Genomic DNA, 25,973 nt, shown 5'->3' with positions numbered 1-25,973 from the left:
TTCACCATCACTCTTGTAAGAGGGGCGCCGATACTACAGCTGGAGGTGGCAGACGCTGTACTTGCCACCTCCAGGACTCACGTTCTTGGCAGAACAACAGACGACGAATGAACATAGAACACTGGAAGAACAAGGTATAAATGAACGTATGGCAACAAGAGTGACTGGAAGATGAACAGCAGTCGCTGGACGAAAACACACATTTACGAAATAATTTAGGGTACAAAGTTGAACAAGTAGTGACTTACTAGCATGTTGACGATCAGAACCAGCTGACAACAACACACAGATGAGTCACAGACGACAGTAATAAGACGTCACAGTAATAAGACTGGGCAAGGTATTGGGGAGCAACACAGTGAGACTGTAACAGTTCAACCTTCTTAACAAACACGATATAAACAGGTCACATCAGTCATTTGAAAGAGGCGGGCCCAAGAGCTGCAGCACAATACCGCAAGTGTGTAGCATCGGCGTGTAACCCATGCCAAAAGAATATCGCCAAGGTTCCAATGTTTGCAACACGGCTGGTAAGGGAACCAGGTAATTTAGACAATACGTAAAGTGACAGTAGCAGCTTGATCGCACGACACGAGATGACCAGAGTGAAGGAAGACATTCACATGTTGTATACCGTGCCAGAGAACAATGCTGCGTAATTGATGTTAAAATCTGTAGTGATGCAAAGATCAAACATCACGAATACTCAAGAGACAATATGGACAAAAAAAAAATCATTATTATTAAACCGAATGAATTCAGAAATTAAACATTGAATTGGGCGTCGCAACAATAAATCACTTCATGAACAAAAAATTCGAAGGAATGTAAACCAGTTCCACTTGAGGACGTGACTATAGGAACTGCAATTACTGCATGACGGGGAAGCATATGCCTACCTTCCTTTAACTTTGTTAAAAATGAATTAAGCGTTACTGTAAAGAATTTACAAATATACGTCGTCATAATAATGAAAATGTCAGCACCCATGCTGCGCATGTCCAGTCAGTCCTTTGATCAAGAATAAGAGACTGAACACCTATCAAGGCGAAGGGATTGATTGCCTCATCTTGCATTGTGTCCCAATATGTTATCTGTGGCGAGTTGTGGTTGAGCCTCGGTGCTCCAGGATGGATTGTGGAGGTGGAAGTAGCGAAGGATTTTACATTCTAATCCATCAACGGTGAATATTCAAACAAAAATAGACAAAGATGATCTGATATCTGTGGAACCTAAATAATTCGCAAAAATGTTAGGAAAACTTATTTAGTGTATGAGTAGTGGAGACGCGGAACAGCCTACACCTGGAGAACTACACCTGGAGAACTACACCAGGAGAACCACACCAGGAGAACCACACCAAGAGGTATTGTAGATAAAAGGCATACTTGTGCAACACTTGGGGAATCTTTATTGTGGAAATGTTTCGCCAACCAGTGGCTTTCTCAGTTTAATACCGAGAAGAATAGTGGAAGATCAGAAACGTTTGATTCGCGAAACGTTTCCATAACAAGTCCCAAGTGTTGCACTACTGTTTCATTCATCATACCAGGAAGACAGAGTACATGGCTACTGTCCGACAAAACTTCAGATAAAAGTCATCCTAAGGAGAGTTAAGAGGCTGGCCCAAGAGCTGAAGCTCGAAACCCACAAAATTAACCAGGAAATTATAATTACAACCACAGGTGTCCCGTAAATCCGGAACCATGGTTCGTTGGACAGGACATCGAGAGCCTGTCGAGTGGCCGGTGAGGAGCCCTTGTCTCACTCCTTTGGACTTTTATTTCTGGGGTCACTTGAAGGTGCTGGTCTACGATGAGAGGCCAAAACAATGACGTCGAAATAGAAGTTGAATACCCAGTTAAACTTCAGGGATGTTAAATACTCTTTCAGTGTGAGGGTAGCAACACTTACAGCGCGCTGGTGGAAGAGGTAGTGAACGCCCCTTCCCCCTTCCACAGATTAGGGGAAGGACCAAGAGCTGAGCTTGACCGTTACAAACAACAGAACTCTGGGAGTACATGAAAAGAGAAATGCAGAACAAGCATTTATCATGACCATTCCTCTCTCTCTCTCTCTCTCTCTCTCTCTCTCTCTCTCTCTCTCTCTCTTTTACAAAGTCACATAAGGGAGTATTGTACATACACTCGCGCGAGTGGCTCTGCAGATTATGCTAGATTAAGAACTGTTAAGAAGTACTGTAAATACTAAAGTAAAGGCATACCTGTACCCACTTCAGAAGGGCGCCACCCCCGCGGCCTGCTACCGGCTACAGGTATTTCCTTGTGTATACTGAACGTATGGTGAAGCTTACAAGATCAGTAATCCTGTCACGAGGATAAAAAAAAAAAAAAAACTGATTTTCATTTCACACTTGACAGAATGGTAGTGTATATCAGTAGTATAATATACCCTGAGAATATTAATTAGAGACAATGTTTATAGCATAAACCACACAGTGTCTCTTCATCTACCGGACTGTAGCACCTGTCTGACTGGTTGCTGTGTGCTCAGTATAACAACTCAGAATTTCAATCCCCCCTCTATCTCTCCCTCTATAAAAAAGTTGTTAAAGCGGAAATTTTGACCATCTTAGGCAGAGTTAATACCTGAGTTATGATCTACCTCGTGTCGGGAGTAACTACGAACTTCGTGTAACTGCACTTCAAACTACCTTTATAACGATTGGCACGAGTGAGGAGTGTTGCTGGGAGGGCCAGCACCTGTGTTGCTGGGGGGGCCAGAACCTGTGTTGCTGGGGGGGGGCAGAACCTGTGTTGCTGGGGGGGGGCAGAACCTGTGTTGCTGGGGGGGGGGCAGAACCTGTGTTGCTGGGGGGGGCCAGCACCTGTGTTGCTGGGGGGGACAGAACCTGTGTTGCTGGGGGGGTCAGCACCTGTGTTGCTGGGGGCCAGCACCTGTGTTGCTGGGGAGGCCAGCACCTGTGTTCCTGGGGGGGCCAGCACTTGTGTTGCAGGGTTGATCAGCACCTGTGTTGCTGGGTGGGTCAGCACCTGTGTTGCTGGGTGGGTCAGCACCTGTGTTGCTGGGTGGGTCAGCACCTGTGTTGCTGGGTGGGTCAGCACCTGTGTTGCTGGGTGGGTCAGCACATCGGCTGCTGGGAAGGTATATAGATGTTTAGTAATAATAAAAATAGCAATTATAATACTAATATTAATAATATGGGTCTGATACGGTGAACCGTAGAGTTAACGAGGGTGACTGTGGGCGGTGCACAGCGGTGACTGTTTTGACAAAGAATCTTTTTGATGAAGGCAAACAGAAGAATGTACCATAGTGTAGTTGTACCAACACTGTTGTATGGGCGTGAAGCATGAGTGTTGAAAGTTGCAGCCAGATGTCATGCTTGAGGCCAATGTGAATGTTATGCAGACAATTCGGAGCGTGGAGATTAGGTACGGGTTTACCAAAAGTATTATTCAGAGGGCTGACGAGGGCTTTTTGAGGTGGTTTGGGCATCTAGAGAGGTTGAATCAAGGATGACTAGAAGGGCATATAAATCTAGGACGAAAGGAAGATTATTATAATTATGGGGAAGCGCTAAACCCGTAGGATCGTACAGAGCATGGGGGGGGATGGAGGGTATTCAGGCTTAATTCAGGGAACCAGAGCACAGATCCAATTCCCTAGACCAAGAGCCCCTCACCAGCGTCAAGAAACCTCCCTTGAGGGGCGATGGAGGGAAGAAGAATTAACAGTGGTCCCAGAATAGGGTTGGAGGGAAGGGGTAAGGGAGGTCTTGAGTGCTAGTCTTCGACGCCCAACAGTCTTATGTGAACATATTAATAGAAGTGGAGGCAAGTGGTTTTCATGATTTGACGTGCTGTTGGAGTGTGAGCAACGTAACATTTATGAAAGGTTTCAGGGGAAATCTGTTAGCCGGATTTGAGTTGTGGAGACGGAGTACGGTGCCTGCACTCTGAAAGTAGGGAAGTAGCTGCTCAGAGGGTCATCTGAACTCTGATATTGGTACGCTTCTATGAAGACACCGATTAAGTGAACGATGGTGAAAGTTTTTCTTCTTTATCGAGTCACCCTACGTTGGTGGGAGACGGCCGGTGTGTTAACAATAATAATAAATATATTTTTCCCACCAATTCTTCTCTTCTTTTTTTTCTCCCTAGAACTTCCCAACACACCCACTTTTCCTGTACCTAGCTCCCCAACACCCCCAATCACAGGCTAGATCAGGATAAGCTAGCTGTCTGTGGCTAATTACTCGCCTGGTGAGTGGGCTATCTTTTGAAAGCTGTTCATTAGTGAATGAGTCAAGTTGAAAAAGAGAGAGGAGAGCAGCGGTGATTTCATTACTTGGTTTGAAGTTTCTAATGAACAATCCAGCAGCCAGTAATTGGTCCCTTAATTATTAACGCTTCCATTTCTTCCCCTAACCCCCTTCCCCCACCCTCTTCTGTCTTCAACATTCCCTTCCTCACCCCCGTCTCTACCTTCTTCGACTTCAAAAAAAAAAAAAAAAAAAAAAAAAAAATCCACTTCTTCGTATGGGATAGGCTATGATGAGACATGGTGATTCCAGCGCTGATGCCTGACAGCACACTGCTGATGTTCGTCTTCTTCAACTTCCTTCCACCTTCTTCCCTTCTAGTCTGCCCACTATCTCCTAGTCTGCCCACTATCTCCTAGTCTGCCCACTATCTCCTAGTCTGCCCACTGTCTCCTAGTCTGCCCACTGCCTCCTAGCCTGTCCAATATCTCCCACTGTTCTATTCGCTTCTTAGGGAATAACCCTCATACTTTCTCTACTGCCTCTCCACACTCCCACTTGTCTACCACCCCACCGCACTCCCACTTGTCTACCACCCCACCACACTCCCACTTGTCTACCACCCCACCGCACTCCCACTTGTCTACCATACCAACACCCCCACTTGTCTACCATACCAACACCCCCACTCTACAAAGCACCTCACCACTTACCCCACTACAACCACCCTTCCACCAACCCCAGCCACCACGTCCACTCAACAAGCCACTCCACATTAACCCTCCCCCCCATTAGTGAGTGTAGGTGTCCACGAGCGTAAGTGCCCGCTTGTGAGTGTAGGTGTTCACGAGTGAGTGTAGGTATCCACGAGTGTGTGTAGGTGTCCACGAGTGTAGGTGTCCACTAGTAAGTGTAGGTGTCCAAAAGTGAGAGTAGATGTCCACTAGTGAGTGTAGGTGTCCACGAGTGTGTCGGTGTCCGCGAGTGTGTGTAGGTGTCCACGAGTGTGTGTAGGTGTCCACTAGTGTGAGTGTTCACGAGTGTGTGTAGGTGTCCACTAGTGAGTACGTGTCCACTAGTGAGTGTAGGTGTCCAATAGTGAGAGTAGGTGTCCACTAGTGAGTGTACGTGTCCACTAGTGAGTGTAGATGTCCACGAGCGCGTGTAGGTGTCCACTAGTGAAAGTAGGTGTCCACGAGTGTATGTAGGTGTCCACTAGTGAGTGTAGGTGTCCAGGAGTGTGTCCACGAATGTAGGTGTCCACTAGTGAGTATAGGTGCCCAAGAGTGTGTCCACGAGTGAGTGCAGGTGTCCACAAGTGAGTATAGGTGTCCAAAAGTGTGTCCACGAGTGTAGGTGTCCACGAGTATAGGTGTCCAAGAGTGTGTCCACAAGTGAGTATAGGTGCCCACTATTAAGTGTAGGCGCCTACGAATGAGTGTAGATGTCCACTTTTGAGTGTAGGTGTCCACGAGTGAAGGTGTCCACGAGTGAGTAGGTGTCCACAATTGCTAGGTCACAAACTAACGTGTATGCCCGCGCGCGCTCCAAAACACACACACACACACACACACACACACACACACACACACACACACACACACACACACACACACACACACACACACACACACACAAGATAAGGCAGGGTGTTTAACATTAACGACAGAAGGTTTTACAGGGGGATGGGGTGCTGTATGTGTGTGTGTGTGGGGGAGGAAGATATAAGGAGCTGTGGGGGTGGTGTAAGGTGCGGCAAGTGGGAGAGGGGAGGGTGGGAGAGGAGTTGGGGGGTTGGGATTAATAATGAGCGAGCAGGCAAGTTCTGGTCTCCGCTATTTGCCCAGTCTTAATTAACTGCGCCCTTGTTATGTCATTTTTCAAAAATGTTGACGAGGTTCCAATTAGACTAAGAGGCGCGCGCTGATCACACTCTCAAAGAATCTCCTCTATTTTTCCCTCCCGCCTGTATTCGAACTCAGCGCATTTTCATCACGTCAATTTAATTAAACGTTACGTTCTTGCCCCCCCCCCCTCCCCGGCCTTTTTTTTTCTCTCCCCAACACAGGAACTTTGATTAATCAATAGGAGTGATATATGATCCAATTAAATGGGTATCCCCGCACCGTGGACCGCCACTAAGGCAATCCAAGCCCAACGCCATTAGTGAGGGCCACCAGCCTGCTTGAGGGCCACTAGGCTGTTTGAAGGCCACCAGCCTTTTTGAAGGCCGCCAGCCTGAGAGCCACCAGCCTGGTCGATGGCCACCGGCCTGCTTGAAGGCCACCAACCTGGTTGAGGACTTCCTGGAGGACCATGCAGGCTGGTGGAGCATCAGGCAGGCTAATGGAGCATCAGGCAGGCTTGTGAATTACTAGGCAGGCTTGTGAATTACTAGGCAGGCTTGTGAATTACTAGAATTACTAGAAAGAATTGTGAATTACTAGGAAAGCTTGTTAGCTAGCAGGCAGACTTGTCAACTACCAGGGAAGCTTGGTAACTACCAGATAGACTTGTGAACTGCGAGACAGGCTTGTGAACTACCAGACAGGCTTGTGAACTACCAGATAGGCTTGTGAACCACTAGGCAGACTTGTGAATTACTAGGCAGACTTGTGAACTACCAGGCAGGCTTGTGAACTACCAGACAGGCTTGCGAACTACCAGACAGGCTTGTGAACTACCAGACAGGCTTGTGAGCTACCAGACAGGCTTGTGAACTACCAGACAGGTTTGTGAACTACCAGACAGACATGTGAATTACCAGGCAAGCATGTGAACTACCAGGCAGGCATGTGAACTAGCGGGCAGGCATGTGAACTAGCGGGCAGGCATGTGAACTACCAGGAAGGCATGTGAACTACCAGGCAGGCATGTGAACTACCAGGCAGGCATGTGAACTAGCAGGCAGGCATGTGAACTAGCAGGCAGGCATGTGAACTAGCCGGCAGGCATGTGAACTACCAGGCAGGCATGGAACTACCAGGGAGGCATGTGAACTACAAGGCAGGCATGTGAACTACCAGGCAGGCATGTGAACTAGCGGGCAGGCATGTGAACTACCTGGCAGGCATGTGAACTAGCATGCAGGCATGTGAACTACCAGGCAGGCATGTGAACTACCAGGCAGGCATGTGAACTACCAGGCAGGCATGTGAACTACCAGGCAGGCATGTGAACTACCAGGCAGGTATGTGAACTACCAGGCAGGCATGTGAACTACCAGACAGGCATGTGAACTACCAGACAGGCATGTGAACTACCAGGCAGGTATGTGAACTACCAGACAGGCATGTGAACTACCAGACAGGCATGCACATGAACTACCAGGCGAAAGGCTTGTTAATTTCAATCAGGCTTGTGAACCGCCATTCAATTTTATTCCTTTTCCTTTATATGGGGGACCGGAAGCTGCAAGACGGGCAGGAGGATAATCAAAGCAATAAGGACCAGGCAAAGAAAAAGGAAAACAATAAATAAAAGCAGGAGGACAAGGATAATAAAGTAAATGAAGAACTGGGACAGTAAAAGAACGAGTACCAGAAAGAGGAAAATCAGGAGGAGCAAGAGATAGGTGTCCCGTAGTTCGATCGCTAGCGCACTCGGTTCATACTGAGGTCCGGAGTTCGAATCTCCGGTACGGCTGTAAAACATTAGGGACGTGTTTCTGTAAGCTAACTGCTGTCCATGTTCACCCATCAGTATAAAATGGGTACCTGGGTGTTAGTCGACTGGTGTGGGTCGCATCCTGGGACAAAACTGACCTAATTTACCCGAAATGCTCAGCATAACAAGCGGATTCTATATAATATGTCATTGATGTACAAGGTATACAGGCCTAGTTGACATGTACTTGTAGAAATAGAGATATTATTATTAAAAGCAGCAGTATTAGATTCAGAGTTTACGTCCGAGGCCGCTAGTTTACTGTGCACCTCATATCCATCTTATGGACGGTAGCACAAAAACGTATGGATACACAAAAGGCTTGGGAACTAGTCCTCAAAAGACCTAGTTCCCAAGCAAATTTAGGGTATTTCCTTGATATGTCTGGTATCTTATTTTCATTAATAAAATATCTTGACATATCACCTAGGTCTTTATACTATATATCCTTCAGTATATGGACAATAAAACATAGTCATCAAGAAAGTGACTAAGGCCGATCACATACTTAGCATTAATTCGATCATTATCCGTGCTTTTGTTCAACGGCAATAAGTGTTTGTAACCAAATCTAAGCCTAGCTGCCACATCATTCTGTTTACTTTTCTAGTTGTTCCGTAGACATGCTTACCTACGTTCATGTTATCATAGTGATATTTCTAATTAAGTTTCTAACTTTATCCTTATGATATTCACTTTTATTACTATTTCCTTCTAATATTGTTCCTAGTGATAGATATATCAAAGTTATATTCTACATTTTCCTTCAGGATACTTTCTCTCGTTAACTTATCAATTTTATCATGAAGAAGTAATTCAGTGTGTGGTGGAATTCATAAAATTGTCATAAGTAAACTTTATTTCAATTAACATGGCAAACAATTTAGTTTGCCGAGTAACTCGGTACAGTTGCTAGAGTTATCATCTAGGAGGTGGTAACAAAAGCAGATGCAGCACTGCCAGCAGACTCCTGCTGAGGTCCATCGGTGTATATGTAATTTACGATATATTATTACTTAAACTTAAGTGATAAATTTCTTGTTGAGCATTTGCCCTTGCTTGTGATTTAAGGAAAAGATTGAGAGGGACTTTCAGATGTGTGATATTAATTATATGAATACAACTTCTGAGGGGTGAAATACTCTTGTCTACAGTGACACAATTCGTGCAGGTTATTAAACGTAATCTAGAGATGAAGTAAGATGTGTAGTGACAGTATGGTTCATTACTTAACATTCTAACATCTAGTACAGTGTTAATCTTAATCCTATCACTAATATTAGGGACACCAAGCTACTTCCTTATACTAAGGATTATTTCTAAGGGCCGGAGAGAGTTTTGTTTTAGCTAACATTAACATGAGAGCAGCATAATTAAGGATCTAATATGCAATAGGGTATGTGCATTATTCTTACTAGTCTCCCAACATCTGCATTTAACTTATCTTTGCATTTCTTATTTAGTTGTGGTACGATGGATTTATTGAAGGTTACATCTATACCAAAATATCTGAAGGATTTAACTTAGCTGATATTTTTAACCTGCAATCTGACGGGTGGGATATGTTGTTTGCTTGTCAATATCTTAGTCTCTGATGAAGGAATGGCGAGGCCTAGTCGATTACTAATTGCTTGAACTTTGTTAAGGATGGTATACATTATATTATACTCTGTAGTATGGTTCTGTTATCAGCATAACTTATAGCTCTTAATTTTAGTAAGGTAGAACATTTAAAGAACATTAATCAGGATATTAAATAGCACGAGACTGAGAACTTCTTGTGTACCTACGTAGGTACATTTCTTTAGTCTGACTTCTAAAAGCTTGGTACAGAACAGAGGATACTCTATTTGACAGATGACCTGTTATCCACCTGAGCAGGTTACCACCAACATTCATTTTGACTAGTTCATGTAGGATAACAGTTCTGTTTACGATATTAAATGCAGATTTTAAATAAAGAAATGTGGTAAAAGTATTAGAAGTGTGAACAGTGAGAAAGGTGAAACTTGAATTCTGGGTAACTAGTTCTGGCAACGAGTTCAAATACACCAGACCGTGGCGGCTTAGGGGTAGGCACAGTGAGACTATAGATCTAGGAAATAGAGAGGACTCGCTGTGGATAACTAAGATTATGCAACGCTAACAAAGTGTTATCAGTGACTTGTTTTAAAGGTCTAAGAATATCGTGTTGTACCATCATCTCAAGGGGTTGTTGATAGACATTGTTTAATGCCATGTCTAGCTCGTCCTCAGTGAAAAGGCACTCACTCTAATCAGTATTTTGGCTCAAACCAATTTCAACCTTTCTTCAGAATTGAGTACTCTGTAGGTTTATTCTGACATGAGATGGGAGATTTTCATTCATAGATGTTTTGTTCCAGTTATTTATGGGGTCATTAACTTTTTCAAGATGAAGATGAACAACATTACCATTATTTTTTCCTATTTATTTTATTGATTCTTTTCCAGGCAAGGCTTGAAGAAGCAGATCTGTTAAATCCGCTAATAAATTGTCCCCATTCCTGTTGAATAAGCTTTTTTTTCTGTTCCTTGCATTTCATAGTACAGCTAGGAAGGTTCTGAGTAGTTCTGGGCTTCCACGTTCACGTCAAGCTCCACTCATCGTTTTAGCTTCGTGCGTCAAGTTGCGTAGCTGTGGATCTTGATTGTACTTACGTGGTGTTTGTTGGCTGATCTGTGAGCAAGTTTGCACTGGTGGCAACTAAATCATTAAATTTGTATGTCATTGAGCTCTTGATCCGTATATACCATTCATAACAAACGTTTAATGAAGTTATTTCTAGATTTTGGGTTAAACATAAGTTTGTTTTTCCTTCTGTATTTACCTTTTTGGATGCTGGAAACATGACCAAGATTAAAAGTTGAGTCTTGAAAAGTTATGAGACAGAACATTATCAGCTATAGCATCGCATATGATCAATTAAATACTACACACGAATCTAATATGTATAATTAAAATATATATATATATATATATATATATATATATATATATATATATATATATATATATATATATATATATATATATATATATATATATATATGTCGTGCTGAATAGGTAAAACTGGTCAATTAGCACCAACTCATTTAAAATTGAGTCCTTTCTAAAATTTTCTCTTATACGCTTAAAGATATATATTTTTTCATTAATGTTAATGTAAAAATTAATAATTTTGTATCAAAAGAACCTTAGAAAACTTACCTAGCCTTATTATAACAAGCGCAATTTAATTTAATTTAATCCAACTAAATATATTTTAGACAAGTTTACAATAATTTAATAATAAACACAGTGAATATATTTTTTTCGTTAGGCTCAGAATGATTTTTGCGAAATTATTGCATACACAAATTTTCGCTTGCCTTATTCGGCAAAAGGAGCGTTGCTGTTTAAGCCAAAATCGGAAGTTTTACTTATATGGCACAAGAGAGAACATGTGATGAATGGTTTGAAAAACCGACAAGTTGAAGATTGAGACACTTATGCAGCATATGGGAATCTTTATTCAGGAAACGTTTCGCCACACAGTGGCTTCATCAGTCCAATACAAAGAGGAAGGCGTAAGGAGAGGAGGAGTATGAGGTAATCAGTCCCTCAGCCTGGAGTCGATGTGTTCAGTCCATCATTCTACATTCTACAAGATTGATGGACTGAACACATCGACTCCAGGCTGAGGGACTGATTACCTCATACTCCTCCTCTCCTTACGCCTTCCTCTGTGTATTGGACTGATGAAGCCACTGTGTGGCGTAACGTTTCCTGAATAAAGATTCCCATAAGCTGCATAAGTGTCTCAATCTTTAAGAGAGAACATGTATATAAGAGTAGGCTCAGTTGTGCCCACAAATCTAGCATTACTTATTTAGAATGATTATTTAGACACTTGACTAATTTTGTTTTATTGGTATTTATTATAGACTCTCCAATCTTGTCATGTCTGGCATTAAAGTCACCAAGAACTAGATCAGATTCACTAGTGACGTGATCTGGTAAAACATCAGATTGAAACTGATTAACTGTGACATAAATATTGAAAATGTTGATAGAGAGGTTACCTGCTTATACTTTATCATGATATTGCATGCTTACTCGACTTTGCAGAGCCAGGAGTGAATGCAACAGATAGTTGATCTTATATGTTGCATATCCAAGCACCTGAGGGAAAATTTCTCCACACTGAAGTCAATATCCCTACAGACTACGTCAATATTCTTGGCTGTATTAATGTGGTGAGAGTTGAGCAACTGCTTGTTGCTGGCAGCATTGATCAAGATATAGTGTAGAGGGGTGAGCCTGCTGGGTGGACACGGGTGAGCCTGCTGGGTGGACGCGGGTGAGCCTGCTGGGTGGACGCGGGTGAGCCTGCTGGGTGGACGCGGGTGAGCCTGCTGGGTGGACGCGGGTGAGCCTGCTGGGTGAACGCGGGTGAGCCTGCTGGGTGGACGCGGGTGAGCCTGCTGGGTGGGCACGGGTGATCCTACAGGGCGGGCAAGGATGATCCTACATGGTGGGCAAGGGTGATCCTACCGGGTGAGCAAGAGTGATCCTACAGGGTGAGCAAGAGTGATCCTACCGGGTGAGCAAGAGTGATCCTACAGGGTGAGCAAGAGTGATCCTACCGGGTGAGCAAGAGTGATTCTACATGGGTGAGCCTACAGGGTTGGCAGGAAGATAGGCAAAACAAGGATGACCAGGGAAAGGCAAGAGGATAATAAGGAAAACAAAGAGGACCAAGCGAATAGAGAGAGAGATGCCCAAGTAAAAGAAAAAGGACCAGAAAGACAGAGGACGATCAGGAGAAGCAAAAGAGGAATAGTAGAAAGTGGACCAGTAGGAGTAAAAGAGAGAGGAAATGATTAAAGGGGGGGGGGGGGTGAGATGTGACTGTGACAGCAATGACAACAGAACAAGTGTTGAAGCTGGAATGTTGGAAGACAAAGATTGATGTTGGTGATGCTGGTGAGGGAAGCTGTGTGGCAGGAACGTTGGTGATGCTGGTGAAGGAAGCTGTGTGAGAGGAACGTTGGTGATGCTGGTGAAGGAAGGTGTGTGGGAGGAACGTTGGTGATGGGTGTTGGAGTGTTCCCGTGTCCGACACGTCCTGGAGATGTGTTGGAGGAAGGTGTCTGAGAGGGAGAATTGATTGCTTGGATCACTGGTGGAGAAGGGTTGAGGAGCAGAGTAGTTTGGTGTGATGGAGAGAAGATAACTTGGGATCAAGGGAGATCTTGGGCTGATATTGGCAGCGTCTCCCAGAAAAAAGACTGGTGTAAGGAGGTAGCAGCTGCAAGCGGCCAGTCTGTAGAACTCGTGGTAGTGTGGTGTCAGCGTGCACTAACAACCTCACCATTATCATCAGTGTCATTGTTACCACCACAACAATCATCACAAAGTGACCTGTATTTAAAAACCAGGAGAGCCATCACTCCCACCACCTTCCACAATCATTACAATAACCATTAATATAACCACTATCCTCCACTACCATACCTCTGTTTGCATCTTAATTAGAAAATGTGTTTGTAGAGATAAGTCATAATGAGTTGCTAGACATTCATGTTTGAGAGTGTGCTGGTAGACAGTGTGTGTGTGTGTGTGTGTGTGTGTGTGTGTGTGTGTGTGTGTGTGTGTGTGTGTGTGTGTGTGTGTGTGTGTGTGTGTGTGTGTGTGTGTGTGTGTGTGTGCGTGCGCGTGCGTGCGTGCGCGCGCGCGCGTAGTGTTGCCACAGACACAGGACGCAGTTATCCCTCACTCCACACAAAAGGAATCAAACTCTTGCAGGGAGCACCATCCCCTCACAACCCAACACCACTGTTGCAAACCCTCTCCCATAATGCATCGACCCTTTCCCGCATGGCTTCACGCACTTGAACCTCCAAAATGAACCCTCACTTCTCCTCGATCTCTTAAAGTAACATGTAGAGTGTTCCAATCCTTTAATTAAGTCTCTCCAAGAGGGTGACACTCATTGCAAAATGCCACCACTCTCAGTGGTACCCTAGTAGGAGACTATCTGGTGTAAAACTCCATAGAGGGGTGCCAGAGTGCCTCAACTCACACACCAGTGCCATTCAAACTTTACTCATTAGTTGGGTTGGCACTCTCGCTATAAATGTGCCATTACCTTTTGAGTTTCCCCTTTCATTCCATGAATTTCCTCGTGTATATTGTGAGAGTTTCGTTAAGTGTTTTGGCAGAGAAGTCCACTTGAGTTGCAGGAACACTGGAGCTGCAGGAGCACTGGAGTTGTAGTAACATAGGAGCTCTAGTAGCACAGGAGCTGTAGTAACACAGGAGCTGTAACACAGGAACTGTAGTAACGCTGGAGCTGTAGTAATACAGGAGCTGTAGTAATACAGGAGCTGTAGTAACACAGGAGCTGTAGTAACACAGGAGCTGTAGTAACAGTGGAGCTACAAGAACACTGGAGCTTCAGGAACACTGGAGCTTCAGGAACACTGGAGCTTCAGGAACACTGGAGCTTCAGGAACACTGGAGCTTCAGGAACACTGGAGCTTCAGGAACACTGGAGCTTCAGGAACACTGGAGCTATAGTAACACTGGAGCTGCAATAACACGAGCTTCAGGAACACTGGAGCTATAGTAACACTGGAGCTATAGTAACACAGGAGCTGTAGTAACACTAGAGCTGTAGTAACACTGGAGCTGCAGGAGCACTGGAGCTGCAGGAGCACTGGAGCTGCAGGAGCACTGGAGCTGCAGGAGCACTGGAGCTGCAGGAACACTGGAGCTGCAGGAACACTGGAGCTGCAGGAACACTGGAGCTGCAGGAACACTGGAGCTACAGCAATACTGGAGCTGTAGTAACACAGGAGCTGTAGTAACACAGGAGCTGTAGTAACACTAGAGCTGTAGTAACACTGGAGCTACAGGAACACTGGAGCTGCAGGAGCACTGGAGCTGCAGGAGCACTGGAGCTGCAGGAACACTGGAGCTGCAGGAACACTGGAGCTGCAGGAACACTGGAGCTGCAGGAACACTGGAGCTGCAGGAACACTGGAGCTACAGCAATACTGGAGCTGTAGTAACACAGGAGCTGTAGTAACACAGGAGCTGTAGTAACACTAGAGCTGTAGTAACACTGGAGCTACAGGAACACTGGAGCTGCAGGAGCACTGGAGCTGCAGGAGCACTGGAGCTGCAGGAACACTGGAGCTGCAGGAACACTGGAGCTGCAGGAACACTGGAGCTGCAGGAACACTGGAGCTGCAGGAACACTGGAGCTGCAGGAGCACTGGAGCTGCAGGAGCACTGGAGCTGCAGGAACACTGGAGCTGCAGGAACACTGGAGCTGCAGGAACACTGGAGCTGCAGGAACACTGGAGCTGCAGGAACACTGGAGCTGCAGGAACACTGGAGCTGCAGGAACACTGGAGCTGCAGGAACACTGGAGCTACAGCAATACTGGAGCTGTAGTAACACAGGAGCTGTAGTAACACAGGAGCTGTAGTAACACTAGAGCTGTAGTAACACTGGAGCTACAGGAACACTGGAGCTGCAGGAGCACTGGAGCTGCAGGAGCACTGGAGCTGCAGGAACACTGGAGCTGCAGGAACACTGGAGCTGCAGGAACACTGGAGCTGCAGGAACACTTGAGCTGCAGGAACACTGGAGCTGCAGGAGCACTGGAGCTGCAGGAGCACTGGAGCTGCAGGAACACTGGAGCTGTAGGAACACTGGAGCTGCAGGAACACTGGAGCTGCAGGAACACTGGAGCTGCAGGAGCACTGGAGCTGCAGGAGCACTGGAGCTGCAGGAACACTGGAGCTGCAGGAACACTGGAGCTGCAGGAACACTGGAGCTGCAGGAGCACTGGAGCTGCAGGAACACTGGAGCTGCAGGAGCACTGGAGCTGCAAGAGCACTGGAGCTGCAGGAACACTGGAGCTGCAGGAACACTGGAACTGCAGGAACACTGGAGCTACAGGAACATTGGGGCTATAGGCTGCCTACCAAAGCAGGTTGGATCACCTAGGGAGGGTGGCCCACCAAGGTAGGTTAGATCACCAAAACATGTTGGATTAGCACGGCAGGGTGATCCTAAGAAAAACATTCATTTTTACTTTATTTGGTTAGCAATTACAGGGGCAGAGGTAAACAGACACTTGACCCCCGCCATCTTACGTCTCCTGCCAACTGATTAATAACTCCTTTCATTTTTCCTACACTGCAAAAAAGAGACATTATATATGTATAATGTGTTGTATTAAAGAACAATCACGGAACGGTTGGGGCTTGAAACCGTGGCAAAAGAGTCCTAATACTCAGATGCATTCGTTTGCAATCGTGTTATTATAATTTCACGAGTCTTGTGTTGTTTTGCTATCCTCTTGACAGAATGCGAATGATGGGAACCGATGAGGAAAGAGAATAGAGAGGCATGAAATGTAAGATTTTTTGTTTGTGTAGATTTTACCTCCGAAATGGCTAGTTTATTTTATACTTCATGTCCATCCTGTGGAGGGTAGTGCAAGAACATATGGATTCACAAAAGGCCTGGGAACTAGGCCCCGTAAGGGGTATCAGGAGTACATCTGGATTTATATCTACAGTTGTCTGATCTAATTCAATCAAATTTGAGATATTTGTTTAATATGTGTGTGTTTTTTTTAACAGATACCTCATCATCCGGCTTATTATATTGTACATTCTTCAATAAGTAGACAGAAGGAAGAGGAAGAAAGAGGAGGGAAGAGAGGGGGGAAGAGTGGGAGAGGGGGAAGAGGGGGTGAGGGGGAAGAGAGAGTGGGAGAGGAGGAAGAGAGAGGGAGAGAGGAGGAAGAGTGTGAGAGGAGGAAGAGAGAGTGTGAGAGGAGGAAGAGAGGGAGAGAGAGGAGGAAGAGAGAGTGTGAGAGGAGGAAGTGAGAGTGAGAGAGGAGGAAGTGAGAGTGAGAGAGGAGGAAGTGAGAGTGAGAGAGGAGGAAGTGAGAGTGTGAGAGGAGGAAGTGAGAGTGTGAGAGGAGGAAGTGAGAGTGTGAGAGGAGGGAGAGAGAGTGTGAGAGGAGGAAGAGAGAGCGTGAGAGGAGGAAGAGAGAGGGGCAGAGAGAGGGGGACGAAGAAAAAGAGAAAGAGAGAGGGGAAAGAGAGTGGGGAAGAGAAAGTGAGGAAGAGAGAGGGGGAAGAGAAAGAGAGGAAGAGAAAGATAGAGAGTGAGTGAGAGAAACGTGAGATGGTATTAAGACTTTCACCTCAACCTCAAAGGCTTTATGACGTTCTGTCAAAGATAAGAGAGTAACTAACTGTTCAGATTTCCCAGCAGTGCTGGGTCACCTTAACGTGGTGGTCGGGGCTTAGTGCGTTATGCCTTAAGGTTAATAATGACCGATTCTCTGGGAGGTGTGCCATTAACCCCACAGGGTGCTTGCCTGATTGTGGGCCCAGCATCTCTATTGCCATAAATACGTAATGGGGAAATTTCCCCCTTTTGTCTGCATTTCATGATATAGTCGAAGACACGGCACGAATTATAGATATGGAGTCGGGTACGTGAAAAATTTATTTCAGACAGCTTTACTTGCTTATTATGGTTTATATAATTTGATATTGAATTTATCGTGCACGTATAATTGAGTTTTAATAACAGTATTTGTTGGAAGTGCTGAATGACTAAGTGCTTCTTGCGTTTTGTAAATGAGACACACACACACACACACACACACACACACACACACACACACACACACACACACACACACACACACACACACACACACACACACACACACTTCAAAGGTACACCATTACATAATGCTTAATATTAGTATCTGTTCAACCGTACCAGTATTCAACTTGTGCAACATTTGGGATTATTATGGAAACGTTTCGCCAGCCAATGGCTTCTTCAGTCCAATACAGAGAAGAACGGCGGTAATTAGTTCCTCAGCCTGGAGTCGATGTGTTCAGTCCATCTTGAGAACACATCGACTCCACGCTAAGGGACTGATTACCTCAAACTCCTCTTCGTCTTCCACCGTTCTTCTAGGTACTGGACTGAAGAAGCCACTAGCTAATGAAACGTTTACGTAATAAAGTTTCATAAACGTTGCACAGTTGTCTCACTCTTCAACTTTGTTTTCTAAACCATTTAGATCATATAGTAGTAGAACTAGATACCAAAATGTGTCTAGTTTCGCTGAGGTCCTCACTGATGAATTGATGTAGAGCTGCCACTGACGCCAGCGATACCGTGGACATGCTCCCCCATTACCTGAATAAATGCTAATTAAAACGAGTGTGTGTGTTTCCTGTGATGTATTGACTTGCAGCCGCAGACTATTGGACTGCCCCACTTGACTGCTTCTTGGCGAGCACTGCAGTCATGCTGGTCCCTGACCCCGTGACCTCTAGCACATTGACCCTGTGGGATTTTTATTTATTATTCTGCCACTGTTATGGATGCACTAACAATAGCATCAATTGGCTTTAGCTTTAATCCAGCTCCAGCAGCCTCTCCCTGATCTCTCCTTCGATCGAGTGGTAATTGAGACTTCTGCAGCTGTAGAAAAAATAATTTTATAAGGTTAGAGGTTTCCCATACCTCTTGTATTTAATATTTCAAGCAATTTCACGTTTCACTGCTTAAACGTGAGCTGACTAAGCAGAAATCTGAAGCCAATGCCCTAAACTACATTCGACAGTTCGTTTATTTGCACTCGCTGTCTTTGTTTATGATTATGGGACTTTTTCATGGTCCCTTTGACTGTGTTAGTGACTATTTACCACCACAAGCGACGAATTTGCCGCAACAAAGACATACATGTATCTCGCCACGCAAGAAGTGTACTCTTGATTTTCTTAGGCTATACTCCCCTCCCAGGCGCTCTCCGCTCTTGGACGATGATATTGTTAATCGTGCAAACATTTACGATTTAATAATGCCAACCATTGCCATGGCACAATGACTATTGATTATCATTCTCTGAATTCTAGAATGTCCCCTAATCTAACATCATTATCAATGTGTAGTTATCATGAGCTGCCGATACGCGTCTTAACACCATCCTAGAGATTTGTCGTCTTGACCCCTGGGTGAGGAATGGTACACTTTCTCCTCTCCCCTCTCCTCCCCTCACTTCAGGCATGTAAGCAAATTCCTCAACAGAGCCCAGTCACCTCTACCTACTTCATGCTTCTACAATTCCTTTTCCTTACCTACTCTTATCTTCTTCCCTTTCTCCTCTCTCCTCACGCCCCTTAATAATATCTTTCTGCACACTGTTTTCCCTTCACCATTCACCACTATCCCACCCCATCATTTACCACGATTCCACCCCATCATTTACCACGATTCCACCCCATCATTTACCACTATCCCACCCCATCATTTACCACGATCCCACCCCATCATTTACCACTATCCCACCCCATCATTTACCACTATCCCACCCCATCATTTACCACGATTCCATCCCATCATTTACCACTATCCCACCCCATCATTTACCACTATCCCACCCCATCATTTACCACTATCCCACCCTATCATTTAACACTATCCCACCCTATCATTTACCACGATTCCACCCAATCATTTACCACTATCCCACCCCATCAATTACCACTATCCCACCCTCTCCAACCCATTATTCACTTCTCCCACCATCATTCACTCCCCTCACTTACACCATGCATCTCCTTCCCACATTATTTACCTCTGTTCTACCCAGTTAGCATCTCTCTCCCACTGCAGCATTCTCTCCCATCTTTACCCTAGTTTGTTTACCTGTCGAGGGTGTGGGGAGCGTGTTGCTAGTTTCTGCATGCTGGGAGAGGCAACGGCTCGTATATAATCACCCTAGTTCCCATTCCTACTCTCCTGTTTCTTCCAGCCCGTCCTCTTGCTACGACATTCAAATGGGTGACTGTTTAAGAGTCTTAAACATTTATTTTCCGAGTTTTATTCGCTCGGCATTGCTCGGTTTTTCCGTTCGAGCATCGAGTTTTCATCGCCTTTTTCATATATTTTATTTGTTTCCATTGTGGTATACTATAACTGGTTAATATTAATTGACAGAGGACCTAATCTAAATGTAAATCGAGAAATTTACTACCAACTGTTTGTGAAAATTCATACAGAATTGTTGAGAATGGATGGATTTCTTCACTGATATATTATTATAAGCTCAACTACCTAGACAGAGAGGTAGCTAGACTGTAGTTAGTATTTGAACAAATAAGTGTGGGTCATTCAAGCTTCGTTGGAGGCTCGATCATTCCCTGCACTAATTGTGAACAGACGCGCGGTCATTCATTGGTTTATTGCACACCACTTGCTCGTGCAGTGAGAAGTAGCGCAGGATGACAGTATTCCTGCCAGACCCAACTGGGCTCAGCTACTTCTTTAAAAATAATTGTAGTTTTGTATATTACAACTTCTTCACATAGCTATTCCTCACAATACATTACGTAGATACAATCTCAAGCGAGTTTCAAGTATCTAATAAAACTAAAAACATTAGTCATTACTAGATTACAATTTCCTCAATGAACTGTTCGCTCGTCTGGCGGATGCTGGATGTGGATACAGTCTCAGGATTTCAGATATCTTTAACACTGAAATGACTTACTATTTACTGTAAGGTTTGTAGAAATGGTTGGATGTTAGGACACTTTTAAATAATGTTCCAGTGTTGGGTCCTATCTGTCCACACACTTCACATTTCATGTCACTGGCATCTCCAAGACCGTGCCAGGACTACGGTCTTGGCGAACATTATACATACATACAACAACTTCTTGTGGTCTACTGATCTAGCTTCTTGCTCCTCAGACAAGTTTTACTTAAAGCATTTCATTATGATAAGCAATGGATCTGCTTGTTCCTATCTACATTCTTTCTTCAAACTCTTTTTTTCAATTCTTTACTGACATTTTTTTTAACCTCGGACTGAGAAATCAAAATAATATTCGGCATTTTCTTTATTTAATTCATACTTAGCCAAGTCATCGGCTTATAGTAGCAAAGGCCTATATGAAAGGGACCCCCCAAGAATTGACCTCTTAATCCATTTCAATAATTAGTGTATGTCTGTCTGGCTCCTACTACAGGTGTGTCGTATTTAGATCTCAGACTGTTTAGAGCAAGTAATAAGGGTAGGGAGTTAGAAACAAAATGTCTCTATAATGTACGTGTGCTTGCCTTTTCACGTACTTCCCTGTAATTTCCCATTCACAATTTCGTCAGTTGTCCATCTCTATTCATTTTTTGTATTTAACATATAGCACTGTTACTATCCCATTAACCACTTTTTTATCTACTCTTCGTTATCCTTTGTTTCTGTTTAGATCACTTGCCGTTATTTTGACCTAAGCGTTGAGGTAAAATATATTTTGCGAAGTTTCACAAGCGGAATGAATTACCAAAGTTAAGTGAGGAGTCGTATAGTGTGTACGGTCATGTTTCTGCTTAGTTCTCATGACAACTGTTCCTTGGATCCTCCACATAGTGTGGCTTGGTGTTCCTGTATGGCTGTCATGACAGCTGTTCCTTGGGTCCCACGCAGTGTTGCCTTGATGTCACACGCCTACTTATCTTTTCTTTGCTGCTTACCACATTTAATTTAACCTAGCTGTGTTCACTTAAGAATCATCCTTCAGAGTGTACCTTCTCCAATTTGTCTCTTCCTCATTGTCTCACATGGTCCACTTAACATTGCGCTTATCCTCCTCGCTCTTTCCGTTTTCCATCATTCAGCACACTAAGTGTTTCTATCATTTCCCTCATTCCCTCAATCTCCGCCCCCCTCCCTTTCTTTCCTTCTGCCACTTACCACCTGCCCCAGCCTTCAACTCTCTCAGAGGGCAACGTTACCCCCGCTACCAACAACACTCACCCCTGAAGTCTTTGACCATTTACTCTCACCCGCTGGTCAAAGTCTTACTTCTACAGACGGGGGCTTATTTGTCCAACTTTCTTGCAAGATTTTCTCGCCTCTGATCTGGCTGGTGCATTCGACCATCCAGGCGTGTGTGTCACCAGGAGCGACTCAGGCAGGTGTACCAGGCTGGCTAGATATTAGCTGTATACACACATACATCGGCGATTGAAGGTGGACTGGAGTGAAGGTATTTTCTTCGTCTGGCGGAACATGCCTCCAGACGTTAGAGCTTGGTTATCATTCGGTCATATTCAGAACGTTGGTTTTATACTATATGACTGTCTCTGAATAATTATAACAGAACGTAGCACGCGAAATGAAAAAAAAAGTACTTAACCGGTGAGCATGTTCTATCACTGTAACAGCGGGTGAATATGATCTATACACAGAATCAACGCTGAGACAGAGACAACGCTAATTTCTCAACGGCATCAACAATCTCGTGGGACTGACATCTCTTTGAATAACTGAGTTATGCAACTGAAATCGCTGAGTGTCTGGTTTGTCTCGAGTTAAAGCCAACCTTGCTTTAACTCGAGACACTGTAATTTGATTCGGAAACAATGGGTAAAGTCCGCTGGTTACACAGTTGTCTCTTGTTACGACAACGACACAACACTCGCATCTCTCCTCCACAATCATCCCCCCTTATTTGGCCGTTCACTTGAGGCCAGGTAGACGCACATGACCACCAGCTCAGTATTTAAGAAACAGCAGACGCTACCGCCTAGGATATCAACACCACAAAAAGTTAACTATGAATGTATAAATGGGGTGGCCCTCCTGGTGCAGGTGTGGGGACCCATAGCATTTGAGAAATACAAAGGTTTCAAGGAAAAAGGCTAAGATTCTCCTTCAGACTGTTGGAATATTTTACCTTCCCTACCACTCCATCTTTTATATATATATATATATATATATATATATATATATATATATATATATATATATATATATATATATATATATAAAATGAATTGTGCCTTCTTTATTAACAAGATTTTAGACTATTTTGATTTTTGCTCTTATGCTTAAATCAGTATATCTACATGCTCAGTTTAACTAAGTTTAGCTAGTTTTGGCTTACATGAATATCAATAAACGTATTAATAAAAACGTGACAACGGTTTGAAGCTTGACCTAAAAACTGGGATCCCCTGAGACGACTCAGTAATGATTAAGTAAAAAACTTTGTTAGGTAACATTAGACATGTCGAGTATTACAAGGTTTAATTAAGACAACGTTTCGCTCTTTTAGAACTTTACTAATTCATGATAAAACTCTCCTTGAGCTAAACACTGTTTTTAATGAAGGTATCCACTGTGTGGGAGAAACACTGTAGTTAATAAAGGTATCCGCTGTGTTGGAGAAACGTTGTGGGTTAACAAATTGTATTATGTAGAGTGATTTGTGAATGTGGGTAATCGAGTGTGTCACTCCTGCCCCACGAGCACTAACGTCGGTCTATGACACCTATCATATCTATTCTTGAAACTTTGTATTGAATAACTTGCTTCCACCATTGGGTGCGATTAACCTATTTGTTAACTACAAGAGCAGTGCTATGCTCTGCTGAAAGAGAGAGCTTGTGTTGGTATGGCATTTATGGTGAAATCATTAGGTAATGCATACGTTTAATCCCTTCCTTGCGTCTCTCCTCCGTCAGGTTCTGCGTCGGGGACCGGTTTTACCTGTGCGACAACAAGATCCTGTGTGAATACGACTACGAGGAGCGGATGGTGTTCGCCAACATGTCATACTCATCCGACTCTCTGGCCCACATCAAGAGACAAGTTAGTGACCTCCAGGTAGTGTTCGTTCATCTGCGCACTGCTACTACCACAAGCACCCACCACCCTCTCTCTTTCTCTCTATTCTTTATATATATATATATATATATATATATATATATATATATATATATATATATATATATATATATATATATATATATATATATATGTCGTGCCGAATAGGCAGAACTTGAGATCTTGGCTTAAATAGCAACGTTCATCTTGCCATGTAGGACAAGTGAAAATTTGCGTATGCAATAATTTCGCCAAAATCATTCTGAACTTAACGAAAAAAAATATATTTCACTGTGTTTGTTTAGTATTGAATTATTGTAAACAAATCTAAAATATATTTAGTTAGGTTAGGCTAAAATGAATTGTTCTTGTTATAATAAGGTTAGGTAAGTGTTCTAAGATTTTTTTGGTGCAAAATTAAAAATTTTTACATTATCATTAATGAAAAAAAAATATATGTTTAAACGTATAAGAGAAAATTTTAGAAAGGACTTAATTTTAAACGAGTTCTTGCTAATTGACTAGTTTTACATATTCGGCACGACATATATACACAATATATATATATATATATATATATATATATATATATATATATATATTTCAACAAACCGGCCGTATCCCACCAAGGCAGGGTGGCCCAAAAAGAAAAACGAAAGTTTCTCTCTTTAAATTTAGTAATTTATACGGGAGAAGGGGTTACTAGCCCCTTGCTCCCGGCATTTTAGTCGCCTCTTACAACACGCATGGCTTACGGAGGAAGAATTCTGTTCCACTTCCACATGGAGGATATATATATATATATATATATATATATATATATATATATATATATATATGTCGTGCCGAATAGGTAAAAATTGCTATTTTTGGCTTAAATAGCAACGCTTTTCTTGCCGAACGAATAAGGCAAAGAAAATTTGTGTATGCATTAATTTCGCAAGAATCATTATGAACCGAACGAAAAAAATATTTTTCATTGTGTTTATTATTAAATTATTGTAAACTTATCTAAATTATATTTAGCTGGATTAGGTTGAATTAAATTGCGCGTTATAATAAGGTTAGGTTAATTTTCTAAGGTTGTTTTGGTACAAAATTATTTATTTTTACATTAACATAAATGAAAAAAAAAATATGTCTGAGCGTATAAGACAAAAATTTAGAAAGGACTTAATTTTAAATGAGTTCTTCCTAATTGACCAGTTTTACCTATTTGGCACGACATTTTATATATATATATATATATATATATATATATATATATATATATATATATATATATATATATATATATATATATATATATATATATATATATATGCAAAACAACCACTGTGAAAGAATAGAGAAATTCCAAGTGCTTTCGTGACTACTCACATTGTCAAGGAACATTGTTCATTGATAATGTGAGTCGTCACGAAAGCACTTGGAATTTCTCTATTCTTTCGCAGTGGTTATTTTGCATTTTCTGAAATCATCTGTTTACTGTGATCTTATTGCATATATATATATATATATATATATATATATATATATATATATATATATATATATATATATATATATATATATATATATATATATATATATATATATAATATATATATATATATAATGTGTGTGTGTGTGTTTCCCTAACTTTTAAAATGGTTTCAATGTGTTATCTTACTTTATAGTTCTGTCTTGAGTTCTGTCCAGGGTTGATGTATACTTCCATCCAGGGTTGATGTATTTTATACTTGTCATTCATTCATTAGAGGTTCGCCTGTACTTCCGGCCCGGGTCTTCTCCATGTGGTGACCCGGCTACTTGTCATTGATTCCTTAAATCTGCCTATGTCTGTCTCCTTCCCCTTCCCTACCTCCTTTACCCACACTTCCTCACGCTTCCTACCTCCCTCATCATCACTTCCTCACCCTCCCTACCTCCCTCATCATCACTTCCTCACCCTCCCTACCTCCCTCACTCACACTTCCTCACCCTCCCTACCTCCCTCACCAACACGTCCTCACCCTCCCTACCTCCCTCACCCTCCCTACCTCCCTCACCCTCCCTACCTCCCTCACCCTCCCTACCTCCCTACCTCCCTCATCGACACTTCTTCACCCTCCCTACCTCCCTCATCGACACTTCCTCACCCTCCCTACCTCCCTCATCATCACTTCTTCACCCTCCCTACCGCCCTCATCGACACTTCCTCACCCTCCCTACCTCCCTCACCCACATTTCTTCACCCTCCCTACCTCCCTCACCCACACTTCTTCACCCTCCCTACCTCCCTCACCCACACTTCTTCACCCTCCCTACCTCCCTCACCCACACTT

General features: G+C 43.3%; 1 protein-coding gene across 5 annotated transcripts in view; it reads left to right on the top strand.

The window, feature by feature from the left end:
* The window catches only part of LOC128691091 (uncharacterized), an 800,012-nt gene that overhangs the window by 746,454 nt on the left and 27,585 nt on the right, over positions 1–25,973 (top strand). For 3 of the 5 annotated variants that reach the window (XM_053779885.2, XM_053779883.2, XM_053779884.2), the window contains exon 4: positions 23,505–23,646. In XM_053779885.2, the coding sequence (XP_053635860.1) occupies positions 23,505–23,646 (142 nt within the window). The remainder of the gene's footprint in view (positions 1–23,504; positions 23,647–25,973) is intronic. The other 2 variants (XM_053779887.2, XM_053779886.2) reach the window with 1 other exon arrangement.

Source organism: Cherax quadricarinatus, chromosome 27 (genome assembly GCF_038502225.1).
Source record: "Cherax quadricarinatus isolate ZL_2023a chromosome 27, ASM3850222v1, whole genome shotgun sequence".
In the NCBI taxonomy this organism is placed as follows: Eukaryota; Metazoa; Arthropoda; class Malacostraca; order Decapoda; family Parastacidae; genus Cherax; species Cherax quadricarinatus.
The sequence above is the reverse complement of the archived record's forward strand: the minus strand, read 5'-3'. Positions and strand labels throughout refer to the sequence as shown.